The sequence below is a fragment of the Phascolarctos cinereus genome, unplaced genomic scaffold (assembly GCF_003287225.1).
Source record: "Phascolarctos cinereus isolate Bilbo 61053 unplaced genomic scaffold, phaCin_HiC Scaffold_5;HRSCAF=322, whole genome shotgun sequence".
Classification (NCBI taxonomy): Eukaryota; Metazoa; Chordata; class Mammalia; order Diprotodontia; family Phascolarctidae; genus Phascolarctos; species Phascolarctos cinereus.
The window spans coordinates 382,121,959-382,137,365 of record NW_027555958.1 but is presented as its reverse complement, the minus strand read 5'-3'; the positions used below and the strand labels follow the sequence as shown (position 1 = coordinate 382,137,365).

The 15,407-nt window shown below is 44.3% G+C and overlaps 1 protein-coding gene across 1 annotated transcript in view; it reads right to left on the bottom strand.

Annotated features, from left to right (window-relative positions):
• Nucleotides 1–15,407, bottom strand: part of LAD1 (ladinin 1) — a 32,135-nt gene that overhangs the window by 2,790 nt on the left and 13,938 nt on the right. Inside the window, 11 exon segments of the mRNA XM_021002952.2 lie at nucleotides 764–838; nucleotides 1,130–1,161; nucleotides 1,164–1,218; nucleotides 4,609–4,746; nucleotides 4,997–5,069; nucleotides 7,903–7,946; nucleotides 9,984–10,088; nucleotides 11,119–11,145; nucleotides 11,147–11,784; nucleotides 11,787–12,055; nucleotides 13,323–13,460. Coding sequence (XP_020858611.2) covers nucleotides 764–838; nucleotides 1,130–1,161; nucleotides 1,164–1,218; nucleotides 4,609–4,746; nucleotides 4,997–5,069; nucleotides 7,903–7,946; nucleotides 9,984–10,088; nucleotides 11,119–11,145; nucleotides 11,147–11,784; nucleotides 11,787–12,055; nucleotides 13,323–13,460 — 1,594 coding nt within the window.

Sequence of the window (15,407 nt, the reverse complement as noted above, 5' to 3'; positions counted from 1 at the left end):
ATATATTATATTGTTTCATATGAAATAAACATAATGGGAGGAAGTTGTGATAAGAATAGCTGACATTTATATAGTGCTTTAAGGTTTGCAAAACTCTACATATTATTGCTTCATTTGATCCTTACAACAACCCTGTGAAGTAGGTACTATTATTATCCATATTTTACAGATGAGGAAACTGAGGCAGAGAAAGATTAAATTACTTGCCCAGGGTCACTCAAATCATAAATGTCTAAGCAAGGATCATACCTGGGATATCCTGACTCCAGTCCAACCCTCCAGCTATTACATCAAGGTGCCTCTTAGCAGCTCTACTACACATAAACAAATATATATATATATATATATATATATATATATATATATATATATATATATGTGTGTGTGTGTATATACACACACACATATGTGTATATACATATGCATATATACATATATGTGTGTATGTATATGTATATGTATGGATATATTCATATATGTGAATATATGTTATATGAATGTATATGATACGTGAATATGTGATATATGAATACATATGAATATATGATATATATGAATATACACACACACACATATACACACACACATATACAGACAGATACACTGCCACCCTACTATTTCACTACTGAGAAAGGGAAAGGAGTTTAACCAGGCCGGCACCTACTTTCCTAAGAAGACACTCTGGCAAAGGAGAAATCTCCAGCTGAAGCCAGTGAGATCCCAAATTCAAGTGGTCCTAGGAATACTTCCTGCTCCCCCTCACCTGAGTATCTGTGGGAGAGGTGTCTTGCTTTCCCCATGAGGTCCTCTTGGTAGATGCTGCCTCCTTCCTTATGTTCTGATGAGAGAACAGTGACTGAGTGACGGGGAAGGATTCTGAACCTGATGCAGGCCCTGTCTTCCCAGTATGTGTCTGGGCTTCAAGGTTCCCAGACCCAGCATCTTACTGCTTGGCCTGGTCTTATTGGGAACAATCCCACCCCCTTTAACTCAAAGTCCATCCCACTCACCCCACTGCATTCTGAATTTTTGCTTCAGATGTGTCTGGTTGGCAGAGAACCCCAAGGCAGTGGCTTGACCCTTGCTTGGGTCACTCCATATTGTGGGTGAACAGGGAGGAGTCCATTACCTGGGAGTCCTGGTCTCCTCTAGTATCCTGGTTCTGCTGACCCACAGGTTGAGCCGTGAAGTGACCACACCTGACAGTCTCAGGTCCTCCTAGAGACAGAGAGAGAGAGAGAGAGAGAGAGACAGACAGACAGACAGACAGACAGACAGAGACAGAGAAGAGAAGAAAAGAAAAGAAAAGAAAAGAAAAGAAAAGAAAGAAAAGAAAAAGAAAAGGAAAGAAAGAAAAGAAAAGAAAAGAAAGAAAGGAAAAGAAAAGAAAGAAAGAAGAAAAGGAAAAGAAAGAAAGAAAAGAAAGGAAAGAAAAGAAAGAAGAAAAGAAAAGGAAAGAAAAGGAAAGAAAAGGAAAAGAAAGAAGAAAGAAAAAAAGAAAAGAAAAGAAAAGAAAAGAAAAGAAAAGAAAAGAAAAGAAAAGAAAAGAAAAGAAAAAGGAAAGAAAAGAAAGAAAAGAAAAGAAAAGAAAGAGTTCTAGGTCACAGGGCAACAAAGAGCCTGAGGTTAGGGGTACTGGAGATAACGTATCCAGGCACTTTCAAAAGGAAGCCAGATTGCTATAGGCTTTGTCTCTTCCTCCTGAGCACCTGAGCTAGGGCCCTCTCTTTCCCCCTGGCTCTGGCCCAGGCCACACCTGCATATCTAAGGAAAGAAAGAATGACTGCTTGTCAGGAACCTTGTGGAGTGAATTGATTCATGAGTAAGCAAGGACTTTCCTCAGTCTCCAATCTCACCTAGTACTTAGTTTTGCCCTCCAATAAACTTGTGTGATACTATTACAGCTACTTGTATCACTACTAGACTGTAAGATTCAAAAGGGCAGAGACAATGTCTCAGCTAAACTTTGTATCTTCCCCCAGTGCCCAAGATAAGTGCTTTTTTTCCCTAAATAACAAACATTTATTATTAGTCCCTTTGTTAATTCATCCTTACCTACACTACTGTGGTAGCCTTCTAATTAGTGTCCCTACTTCAAGTTTCTCCCCTCACCAATTAATTCATCCTCCACACGACTGCCAAAGTATTCTCCTAAGTCATGGGTCTGACCATGTCACTTTCTGATAAATTCTTTCATTGGCTCCCTTTTACCTCTAGGGCCACATACAAATTGTTCATTTGTCATGTAAAGCTTTTCTCAACATGGCCCTATTCTTCTCTTTCATGTGCTCTGTGATCCAATCAAACCAGCCTCCTTGGTGTTCCTCATACACAGAATTCCTGCTCCCATCTCTTCCTCCTCACTTTGGTTTCCCTATGCTTTCTACCTCTTCGTGCCTCTTACCCCTGCCTTAGACTCTAGTTTTCTTCAAAGCTCAGCTCAAAGGCCACCTGCAACCTAAGGCCCTTCCTGACCCCTGACCCCAGTACATCACTAGCACTTCTCTCCCTCGATTTACCCCATATTCGTTTTGTATGTGTATGTTTTGTTTCCCACGATAAACTGCGAGCTCCTTAAAGGCAAGAACTGCTTTATTTTTCCCTTCCCCAGGGCCTAGCACAGTGCCTGGTTAGTACATAATAATAATCAGTTAAATAAGTGTGTATTGATTGCTTTATTGATATCTGAGTGACCCTTCAACTCTCATATTTGGAGGTTCTATGAAACTGTCACTTGGACTCAGGAGGACTCCAATCAAGGACAGTAAATACCGTGTTTCATCATCATGTGCAAACAGTGATTCAGATGGGGAAGCATTCCAGGTGCCCCTGTTTGCAAGTGACATTTTATGCCCATTGGGTCAAATCCTGGAACACTGCAAAGCCTCCCAAATGAGCTTCATGATGACTCAAAATAGTTTAGTTTCCTTATCCATGCAGGAAAAAACAAATGGAGGAAGAATGCTTACCGTGCAGATTATAAGTAGTCTAGTCAATAAGTACTTATTCTGGTAGCTAGGTGGCATCATAGAGCACTGAGCCTAGAGTCAGGAAGACTCTTTTTGAGTTCAAATCTGGCCTCGGACACTTATGAGCTGTGTGACCCTGGGCAAGTCACTTAACCCTGTTTGCCTCAGTTTCCTCATCTGCAAAATGAGCTGGAGAAGGAAATTGCAAATCACTCAAGTTATCTGTGCCGAGAAAACCCCAAATGGGGTCTTGAGGAGTTGGACATGGCTAAAATGACTGAACAGTAATGACAAGCATCTGCTGTGTGCCGGGCATTATAGAAAGCCCTAGCAATATGAAGAAATGCAAACAGTAGTTCCTGTGATCTCAGCGAGATTACAGTCCAACGTGGGAGCCAAGATGCAAACAATTATGTTATATATAAACAAGATCCAAATAACAAATTGTAAATAATCTCAGAGTCAAGATATTAAGATTAAGGAGGTCTAGGAAAGGCTTCTTACAGAACTTTAGTTGAGGCTTGGAGGAAGCCAGGAGGTGGAGATGAGGAGGGGGAGCATTCTAGTCATGGGGGATGGTCAGTGGAAACAAAATTGGGTGAACTGTCCTCAGAGCTGACCACATAGCTACAGCTCAGACAGATGCAGATGGATAGGCTAGGCCCAGACTACACAGGAGGAGATTGGGCTGGAATGCCTTTGGAAATGTAGGAACTTCTAATAACTCCCAAGCTCCTCTCTGAGATAAAGGCTTATCTTTTTAAATATCAACATTTTCCTTGAGTATTTGAGTAGTCCTCCTATGCTGCTACGTGACTGAGAGTCTTGGAGTGGCACAGTCTCAGAAAAATTAAATTAGCCCAAATGGCAATGAAGAGGCACATGGTGGGGATGAGTAGGCTCTAATAGGAAGTGTAACATAAAGAAGGGAAAGGGAAAGTCAGGATCGTAGGAGCCTAGACTGAAAGTTGGAAGGGACCTTAGAGATAATGAAACCTAACTTCTTCATATTATGGATGAGGAAAGTGAGGACCACAGAGGTTAAGTGACTTGCTTAGCATTTGTTTTACAGCTAGTAAAAGTCTAGAAGCCAGAATTGGAACCTAGATCTTCTTGACTCCCAGTGCAATTTTCCCAGTATAATGCCTGGTATATCGTAACCACTTAGTAAATGACTGACTACAACATGCTGCCCGTACAATGTAGCAAGAGTGAAGTATAACCGTCCCTACACCCCACTGGTATCCATAATATGTTTCTATTTGGGCCAGCCATGGCATTGACAGGTCTCTAGGTGTTGGGCCAGGGATAGTGTGTCTGGTTAGTGTCAGGAAGATGTCTAAGCACATCTACCTAAGACGACTATACCTTGTGTATCAAAAATTAGAACTCACGGTCTGATAAAGGATATTTCTTTTGCAAAGTCTTATTAAAAATATACTCCCCATCCCCGCTCCACACCTGTGTTGGAATCAGTATTGTTCCATAATATGCAGGAGGTTTGGTCACCATAGGCATACCACCCCATTTCTGGAGCTGTGGAAGGAAGGCATTTCTTCCCCTGCCTCCCAAGTCCAGGAAAGAGCCCAGATAGAGAAGAAATCCCAGTAGAGATCAACTTGGCACGGCCCTTCCTTACCTTCCTGCTCAGAGCCGGCTCAGCCCTGCTATTCTGGACCTGCTCCTTCTCAAAGAGGCTCCTCTTGCTGGCCACCCCAACAGGAGCCACAAAGAACTCAGTCCGGGCCGAGCCTGGAGTCTTGCCAGATTCTGATCTCTGGGAACAGAAAGCAGAAACGGTTCTGTCGCCCTGAAGCAAGGGTGGGGTGGGAGGTGGACCAAAGGACAGTGAGGGATGGAAGGGAGAAAGGAAAGGAAGCTGAGCTCCACAAGTGCCAGGGACTTAGGCATAAAGGCTATCCCCCCTTACCTCTCTTTTCTTCCACCTGTATACCTGGCTTGCTCCTGGGCCCCTCCACCAGCAACTCCCTTTACCCACATATCTGGGCCTGTTTTTGCCCACTCACCTGTATGGCTGTGTGGTATCTCTCCAACTTCTCCCCTAACTTGACTGTGTTGCTTGGAAGCCTCACGCTGGCACTGGGAGGAGGAGGAGAAGGAGGAGGAAGAGAGTGTAGCAGGAGAGAGGAGTTGGTTAGAAGCCCCACCAAGACCAAATCTGTCCTGAGTCCCTGGGAATGGGGGATGAGGGGGGCTTCTGCATTAACTAGTTTCTCCCCCTCCAACTCCCCAAAGGGCTGGAACCATTAAGAAGGCCGCTGTGCACCCATCCTGCCACCTGGTGCCAGTTATGAGCACTTCAGTGTTTCTGTGGATTTATACTCCCCACCTGAACCTGGAGATGGTATGTGGCTCAGCTTCTCCTGACTGGTGCTCCCTCTGCCCAAACCAATCTGCTCTGAGAACAATGACTATATAGGAAAAAAACATTGAGAATAAGGGACATTCTTGGGGTGGGACCCCCCACACACAATAGAGCAAAGCTAGCTGTGCTCAGTAGACTGTAGAGGAATCTGTCCTATTTGTACTTTAGGAGTGGAGGAGAGGGAGGGATAAAGGGAACAATGTGTCTTTAGCTCTTTCCTTAATGTATGTGTCCATCAGATTGGGAACTCCTTGAGAGTGAGGACTGCATTTCCAGCCTCAGACAGGGAGCTTCCTAAGGACAGGAGCAAGACAGCCTCCATCAGACAGAATTATCTAAGAACAAAGGGTCACACTCTCCCCTTATTTTGCATCCACAACTTTCCATCCCTCAACTCAGGATATAGACAATTCTCAGTATGGCAGAGTGACTGACACTGATCTGTCCTTACCCAAAATCCCAAATGCCATAGCTTCCCAGAACACCTCTCCTTGGGGCAGAGGGATGGAAGCTAGAAATGAATAAGCCTTGGACAGAACTCAGCTATCGTATCTAAGGGTCTTTCCTCAACTGTCTCTGAAGCATTACAAACCCTCTAACTTCCTGTCCCATTCCTGCCCAGTTCTCCTCGAAGTCTTTTTTTAGACAAGCCCTTTCCTCTTCCCTTTCCTGTCTAGGCATCCTCAAAATTTCCTTTTAGGTTGATCTCTTTACTGACCAAATCTACAGCCCTCCTAGTGTCCTCCCATCCATCAGCCCTAGGACTGTTGGGCAACCAACATATGTTCCTCAAGGCGGAACCACAGCTCCACTTTCAAGCCATGACTTGTCAAACCCTTCACTAAAGAAAGTAGCAAGTATTCTGGTCCGGATAGGACAGGAAGGGCCTTGGATGAAGATCGTCAAGGCTAAGGAACAAAAGGAATGGAAATGGAAATAAATTCTAAGAATTCATTGGTTCATGAGGTATATGCGGTGCTACAGGCATATAAATAGACTAATTTTCCTTATTCACAGATCTGTGATTGTATCACTCCCCTGCTCAAAAACCTTTCATGGCTCCCACCTTCCATAGGAAATGAGAAGTCATCTAATATGGAGGAAAGAGCACCATGAAGTCTAAAGTCTAAGAAGTCAACTTAACAGCTCTCATCTTCAATTTTTATATCTGCAAAATGAGTATGAGAATGACTCATAACTCACAGAAATGTGAGGAAATTATTGCCAACTGTGGAGTGCTATATAAATATGGACTATTATTATAAATTAGACACTAGGTGGCACCATAGTGCATGAAGGGCCTGAAGTCAGGAAGATTTTCCTGAGTTCAGTTCCAGCTTCAGACACTAGTTGTGTGACCCTGGGCAAGTCACTTAATCCTATTTGACTCCGTTTCCTCACCTGTAAAATGGGCTGGAGAAGGAAATGGCAAACCACCCCAGCATCTTTGCCAAGAAAACCCAAAATGGGGTAATGAGGAGTTGGACATGACTGAACAATAAAATGATTATAAATAAAGTCCAGATTTCTTTCTTTCAAGGCCTTCCATAAGCTGGCACCACCTTGCCTTTTCAATATTCTTTCCTACTATTCCCTTACATGCTCCGGCTACAAGCCAGAGGTCCCTGGACATATTGCACAATACTGAATTTATATGTTTGCTTTCTATTTCTGGAATGCCCATTTCACCCATATTACTACCCATCCTTTGAAGCCCAGTTCAGATGGTACCTCTGAATCCCCTCCTCCTCCAAAGTCAGTAATGATTACAGGATCAAAGATCTGACAAACAGAAACCAAGTGAGGCTAAGCGACTTCTAGACTCCTAGTGGTACACAGGGTGTTCCCACTCTCACCCCCAGCCCAATACTCCTCCAGGGGGGCAGTGAGCACTACAACTGTCTTCTAGCCACCTGAACTTGTGTGAGCAGGCAAAGTGTCTTGGTTAATCTTTGTATCCTCTTTAAATTCTAGCACAGTGCTCTTGTACTCTCCAGGTGTTTAATAAATGCTTATTGACATTACTGAAGTTGATTCAAAAAGAATTTCAATGATTCTATTAGGGAGAAAGTCAGAAAGAGTGCCTAAGAAATATACTTTTCCTTCAAAGTGACATCAGAAAGAACAAGCTGGCCGTCCCCTGCATATCCTTGTCAGAATGGACCATTGCTCAGATCCAGTGTGGTTTTTCTTGTATTGCTATATTCCATGGTATTCTCAAGGAGCCATCATCTTCCTCTTTTCCCCTATGCTTATTCTGGGTCCCTTCTCAGATCCTATCCAACTTTCAAGGCCCAGCTCATATTCCACCCCTGAGCACAACGTATCGCGGCCTACGCTGACCTCTTACCTTCTGAGATTTCCTTTAAGGTTATGCCCAGAATCCCTTCTTCATCATTGTGAGCTTTGTCTCTCTAGATACACTGTAAAGTCCCTGTATATAGGAGTCACATCCTGGACTTCTCTTATAATCACATACAGAGCTGGGCACAGAGTAAGTGTTTAGTAGATATAAAAGAGAGGGGCAGACCCTCCCCAAACCCTTACCTACGGGTAAACGTTGTCTCTGGGTTTTCTTTCCTGGTGTTCATCTGAAAAGAGAAAGAAAAAAAGGTTAGTGAGCAAGGAGCCTTTCCATCCCTATTAGCCTACCTCTTATCCCTATACCTTTGCATATTACCTCTTTGTTGGAAAGAAAGAAAAACCTGGCCAAATGGTCACAAAGCTTAGTGGGAGAAGCAGCTTTCATTGCCTACACCTGAATCCTGATCTAATTACAGAGTGAGGCTATAAGCCTTGGTTGGAGCTCAGGCAGTAAGGTAGTTCTGGGGAAAGGCTACTACTGCCCTTACTTCTTACCTTCCTGTGGGCCAGGGAGAGTTCTGTGGTACCAGGTAGGATCTGTGTGTGTGTTGGGGAATAGGGGAGGGAGAGAGTTCTGTAGTAGGAGTTATGAGGTAGAAAGGATCAATGATTTATTTAGAGGCCATCTGGGAAGTATAGGATATTGGGTGGGATTTGCTATTAGTTATAATTCATTAGAGAATTAATAATTCAATTACAGATTGAGTTATTAAGCATGATTAAAAATTATAAAATAATACTTTACTAAACAAAAATTATTAATGATAGTACTTGACATTCATATGCTACTCTAAAGTTTACAAAGCATATTGCATAATCTCAGCCCCTCAATAAACCAGTGAGGTAGGTACCACAGGTACAATTTTACAGATGTGAAAAGTGAGGTTAAGTGGCATTCTCATGATCACACAAACAGTAGACAGGATTTGAACCTGGGTCTCCCCTCATTCTAAGTCTAATAGTCTTTATACTACCACATACTTTCTCATAAGGTACAAGTTTGGAAATATATGGTAATAGGCATGAGTTATATGATAAGATTTATATAGTATGGGAGAGAAGGAGTCATGGCTTAGGAATTATATGATTATATGGTCTAGGTTGGGAGTTCTGTTATGTAGTTGAGGGTGGGAATCATGAGGTAGACATACCCTCAGGGAATTATGGTTCCTAGAATCATAGGATCATAGATTTAGAGTTGAAAAGAACCTTAAAGGACATCCAATCCAACTATACCAAGATGCCTGGTGTGGGTGACAGTTATGTTGCATATGGTGGGAATTTTTGGTATGGACATGCAACTTGCTCGTTCTTCATTTTTTTTGGGGGGGAGTGGTGAGGCAATCATGGTTAAATGACTTGCCCAGGGTCACACAGCTAGTAAATTTCAAGTGTCTGAGGTAGAATTTGAACTCAGATCCTCCTGACTCCAAGGTCAGAGTTCTATCCATTGTGCCACCTAGCTGCCCCTCATCCTTCATTTTCAAAGAGGACCAATGACATCACAGGGTGATGTCTTGACTTGTGTGTGAATTGGCTTTAAGTGAGGCAGAACTGCACCAGTTTGTCAGCCTCACTCTCTCCTCCACAGCCACTGAAGTCCAATGCAGGACAAAAGTCAAGATGGTCAGGATGCAGTGGCTAACCTTGGTATCTTCAATGCCTGACAAGTCTGCTTCAGATGCCTTCACGGCTGTTGGAACAAATTGTTCTCATCTGCCCATTCCACCAGACAAGTCTTCACATGACTATTGATTTAAAAGCCATTTAGTTCAACCCCCTCATTTTATAGATGAGCAACTGAAACCCAGTGGAAGATCTGTGAGGTGGGGAGTTGTGAGACAAAGAGGGGGAGGTGGGGGGGAGGTAGTTGTGTGATAAAGGATGTCAGCCTAGCCCCACATCAACCACCCCCAAACATGTGATCTGCCTAGCCGTTCTGGCCTTCCTCATCAGGTGTAGTTGCCTGTGTTAGAAAACCCTGTACTTATCATCCAAGCACCAAGTTGGTCAGTTAGGACCTCCAGGAGCAACTGATGGCTCATTTCTATTTATCTTATTTTTAAAGGATTCTAGCCCTTCCTGCAGTCATCCATCTATGTCTCAACTCTCTGCCCATCAGGAAGTTCTACTTTGACTCTAACCTAACTCCCTCATGCTATTAAAAGTACCCATTTTACCCAGCTTTATCTGCCATGCGCATGGAGACAAGCGGTCTAAAACTCTCTGGTACAGAGACCTTCCTCTTTCCCCCTGACTCTTACCCGAAAGGAGATGGTCCTGGCGCTGGAGCGTGTGAGGGAGCTGCTGTAGGTGATCTGGCTTGGAGAGGTCAATTCTGGTCCTGCTTCTTTGCTTGGGATCTTTACCTGGAGGAGAAAACAGGGGGTTTGCCTGGTCATGGAGCACTAGTGGGACCCTGTCCCAGCTCCTTGGAGCCTTATGTGTGTGCTAGAGTGGTCCCCTATAAGGACCCTAGAATTGAACTGAATCCCTATCTGGTGAGGAAAAGAAATCATTTGGCTTGAAACTGATTGATTTCCCAGTTACATGGTAAAAGGGAGGAAGTTCTTTACGGAGAATAATGCAGTGGAGGTGGGAGTCCTGTGGTTCAGGGTGCTCCCATTCTTTTTTTTTTGGGGGGGTGAGGCAATCAGGTTAAGTGACTTGCCTAGGGTCACACAGCTAGTAAGTATCATGTATCGAGGCCAGTTTTGAACTCAGGTCCTCCTGACTCTAGGGCCTGTACTCTATCCACTGCACCACCTAGCTGCTCCGGGCTTCCCACTCTCACCCCGAGCCCAATACTCCTCCAGAGGAGCAGTGAGCCACTGTGGGATGACCAGCCTCCAGGGCATGGAAAATTCCAATAGTATCAGGCCATTAGGAAGAACTTTAGGCGAAGGTGCCCTTAGGTCAGAGGGCAGGGAGTCAATGCAAGAAGTTCAAGAAGAGGAGAGGGCAGTAGCAAACTCTGAGGTAGGTCCCACTCTGCAACCAGGCCTCCTCTGAATTGTTCTTGGTCCATAATCATACTGACTTAGCTTAAAATGTAATGTAATCTATGTTTTATTGTATTTTTACTTATTTTATTTAATATTTCCCGATTTACATTTTAATCTAGTCCAAGAACTGAACTCGGTACATTTGATACCTCTGCTCTGAGAAACATGGAGGAGAGAGAGTTCTCTAAGAGCAGACCCAGTCAGTGATGTCTAACGGGCCTTTCAAGGATTCCCAAGGGGTCCGAGGGAGATTGAATGAATGAATGAAAAAGCAGTTACATAGCGCTTACTGTGTGCAAAGTATAGTGACACTGATTGAAGTGGGGGTAGGACAGGAAGCTGTGGGATGAAAGCGGGGGTGGAGAACAGAGGCAAGGACAGAGGCATTACCCACCTGGAGGGTGAAGGGCTGGAAGCGAGAACGCCACTGCCTGAGGCTCTGACTTCCTCTCCTCTCCAGGCCCCTCTGAAGAGGGGGATGTCTCTGAGGCCTCCCTTCTCTTTTGCTCTCTCTTTTCTGGTCTGTCTTTCTGAGAGTCCTTTTGCTCTTGACCCCGAACTGGGGGCTGCTCCAGACTCAGCTTTCTTGAGGCTGTTACTTTCTCCTGAACTGTCCCCTTCTCTGGCGTCAGCGTTTTCTCCTGAGTTGATGTCCTCTCAAACGCCAAGGCCCTCTCCCGAGTCGATAACTTCCTTGGGGTTAAGGATTCCTCAGACACTGATGTTTTTTCTGAAACTAATACCTTCTCCCGGCCTGATGTCTTCATTGAAGTCAATATCTTCTCCCCAGCTAACACCTTCTTTGGGGCCAATGCTTCCTCAGGGACCAACGTCTTTTCTGGGAATATTGCTTTCTCAGAAGCAGATAGCTTCTCTGAAGTTAATTTTTTCTCTGGGGCTGTCTGGTCCTGGGCTGGTGTCTTTTCTGAAGCTACTTTTTTCTCTGGAGCTATCTGGTCCTGGCCTGGTGTCCTTTCTGGGGCTGAGATAGTCATCTGGTCCAATGTCTTCACATCCTTTGTCTCTTCTCCCTCTGAACTCTTCTCATCTCTGGCCCAAGTCCCCTCTGCTTCTGGCTCAATCTTCGTCTGGGTGGAGGAAGCACATCCTTCTGGGGCACTGGGGGCTCTTGGGTGGCTGACCCTGCACTCTCACTATCTTTTTTCTTCTCTACCTCTGACTGCTCCTTGACGGTGGACTGGGAAGTCTCCAGGGCTTGCCGCCGGAGCCGCCGTTCCTGCCTCGTTCTTAGAACTGCCTGGAAATTCTCATCTTCATCTTTGATGGAGGAATGACTCTTGGGGGCCTCGGCTTCCTCCAGGCTTGGGAGCCTATAAGAGAGAAGGTGGGGATATTATAGACAACTGGGCCTACTTCTTGTTCCCTGTACATAAACTTCTATCTCTTGTCTATGTGCCCTGGTTACCTCTGCCTGAAAAGCTCATCCTCTACTTTTCTACTAACCTGGATCCTTCTCTGTATTCAAAGCACAGTTCAGGTGTTCCCTCTTATAGGGAGCCTTCCCTGATCACTCTGATTGTTAGTTTTCCTTTTACCACAACCACTCTGAATTACTTTGTATTGACTTGGTAGATATTTTGTATATTCTTATCTGTGCCCATGTTTCTTCCTAGCAGAATGTAAGACGCTTGAGGGTAGAACTGTTTTTTCCCCTTTGTATTTCAAGAGCCTTGTACAATGGTTGCTGCATAGTAGGCACTCAATAAATTGAATTTAATAAAGTGGTTTGGAATGAGACTTATGCAGGGTGGGAGTTATATGATTCCTATGGGAAACTGACAGTTATAGACCTATCACTGGGAGGGGCCCCAAAGAGCACCCAATTCCTGTTTTTATAGGTGAAATTGTAAAACTAAGGATAGACTGGTAAAGTGACTTGTCCAAAGTCCCTTAGTGACACAGCCAGGCCCAGAGTGCAGGGCTCCTGATCCTTATTCCTGTACTCTTTCCGCTACAGTGAGATTTTTGTTGTTGGATCATTTTTAGTTGTGTCCAACTCTTTGACCCCATTTAGAGTTTTCTTGGCAAAGACACTGGAGTGGTTTGCCATTTTCTTTTCCAGGAAACTGAGGCAAACAGGGTTAAGTGACTTGCCCAGGGTCACACAGCTAGTAAGTGTCTGAGGCTAGATTTGAACTCAGGAAGATAAAGACTTCAGGCCTGGCACTCTATCCACTGTGCCACCTGGCTGCCTCAACACTGAAATACCTTTTGGCTTTACTCTTACATTTCAGTTAAGGAAGAGAAAGCAGTTTGGGCTAGAATGAGTAGGGGGTCTGTGAAGAACCTTGGGGCACATTTTCGTCACATCAGCCTCACCCACTTGCTTCCTTCTCTCCTCCTTCGGCTGGATCATAGATTCTTAGCCTCATAGAGCTAGGGCTGGAGGGGACCTTAAGATGAAGAAATTGAGAAGCAGAGAGGTCAACTGCCTTAGATCACACAAGGCGGCAAATGTCGGAGAGGGGTTTGGACTCCAGAAGCAGTCACCCTTCCACTACCATTCAGAGGGAAACTGACTCCCTGCTTTCTTCTCCTCTCCCAACTCCATCCATGTGAACACAGACACATAGGTACCTCTCTAGTGCTGGCTGATCTCCATTGTGGGTGACCTTGGGGGCCTCATCATCTGTGGTTGAACTCAGATTTCGGTGCCGCCGCCGTCTTTCTCGCTCCTGCTCCTCCTCGTCCTCCAATGTCCTTTGCCTTGCCAAGCTGCAATTGGGAAGAGGGAATAGAGGGAGATGAAAGAGGCCTCAGACTACATGAGATGCTGGGACTGTACGTTTTCGGGGTAGCCCAGTGGGAGACCCAGTAATAAGTAGTCCACATATAGCAATTGAAGGTTTGCAAAAACACTTTAAGCATATTTTCTCTTTTCATCTGGAGCCAGAGGGGAACTTCTAGCCCAACCCCTAATTTGACAAAGCAGGAAACTGAGGCCCAGAAAGGTTAACGGTCTTACCAAGGTAAAAGACATAGTGGCAAAAGCAGAATTTGATCCCAGATTCTTTGACTCCAAAGCCAAGGATTTTTCTACTTGAGCATCCCAGTGATTCTAAAAGGCATTCCATTTTACATATGAGGAAATTGAGGATAGAGAGGTTACATGATGTGCCTGGGGTTGTATAGCTAGTAAGTGTCTAAGGGAGAAATCATATCAACATCTTCCTGGACCCCAAGTCCAGTACCAGGTCCACTGTCCCACCACCTTTCAAATAATCAGTGACTTTATTTTTTTGACTCTAGGGTGGTGAATAAAGATAAAATGTTCTCTAGGCTTCTGTAGGCATTTCTACCCATGAGAGATCAGGATTGTGGCTGCAGTAAAGGGACTTAGGTTAGACTTTACACAGAGAGAACATCATTGTTGAGCATGGTTAAGTAATTGACTTCTCTGCAAACCATGGAATCCCAGAATCCTAGAATGAGAAGAAGCCTAAGAGCTCATTTAGGCCAAACATTATGCAGAGTGGGGGAAGCCCCACATGAACAAGTCTAAAGAAATGATCCTCAAATCTCTGTCGGAAGCCTCCAACAATGAGGAAACCACTAACTCCCAAGATGGCAGTCCATTTGAATTGTGGACAGCTCTCACCATCAGGAGGGTTGTCTTGTATTCTCTCAAAGTCTTCTCTTCCCATAAATTGCATCAATTCTTCTGGATGTTGTGCGCTCCAGGGACAAGCCTAAGCCTTCTTCCTTATGATAATCTTTCAATCCTTATGAAGGCAGCTATCATGTCCCACCCTTACCCTTCCACCATAAGTCTTCTCTTCTCCAGCTTGATATCCCCAGATCCTTGTAAGTGATTAAGAATAATTCAGTAGGGTGTGTGTGTGTGTGTGTGTGTGTGTGTGTGTGTGTGTGTGTGTGTGCGTGTGTGTATGTGTGTGTGTGTGTGTGTGGTGGGGGAGAGGAGGTGGTATAAGAAATAATTTAACATAGTTTATACTCTCTAGTACTTTTCAGATTACAAAGCATTTTCCTTACAATAATGTGCAGCACCCCAAAAGAGTAGTGCAAGTATTATTATCCCCATTTTATAGATGAAGGAAGTAAGTTTCTGAGAAGTTAAATATTGTCCAGCATCACACAACTAGTAAGTAGCTGAGCTGGGGCTCAGCCTGTCAAGGAGCATTTAGTGTTGATCATGTGCCAGGCATTGTGCTAAGAACCAGAGATACAAAGAAAGGAAAGAACTTGGTCACTGCCCTCAAAGGTCTCATGTTATAACATGAGAGACAATTTTTGCTATTGAGTTGTTTCCAACTGTTTGTGACCTCATTTGTGGTTTTCTTGGCAAAGATACTGGAATGGTTTATCATTTCCTCCTCCAGCTTATTTTAAAAATGAGGAAACTGAGGCAAACAGGGTTAAGTGATTTGCCCAGAGTCACACAGCTACTAAGTGTCTCAGGCTGGATGTGAACTCATGAAGAAGAGTCTTCCTGATTCCAAGCCTGGTGTGCCACCTAGCTGCCCCAGGGGAGATAATATGCAAGGCACATACGTAGTTGATGAAAGGTAATCTGAGAGGAAAGGCACTAACAGTTTGTTCTACTGACTCTGACCCCAGGCTCGCTCTTTCTTTCTTTCTTTCTTTCTTTCTTTCTTTCTTTCTTTCTTTCTTTCTTTCTTTCTTTCCCCTTGGTACCTCTCC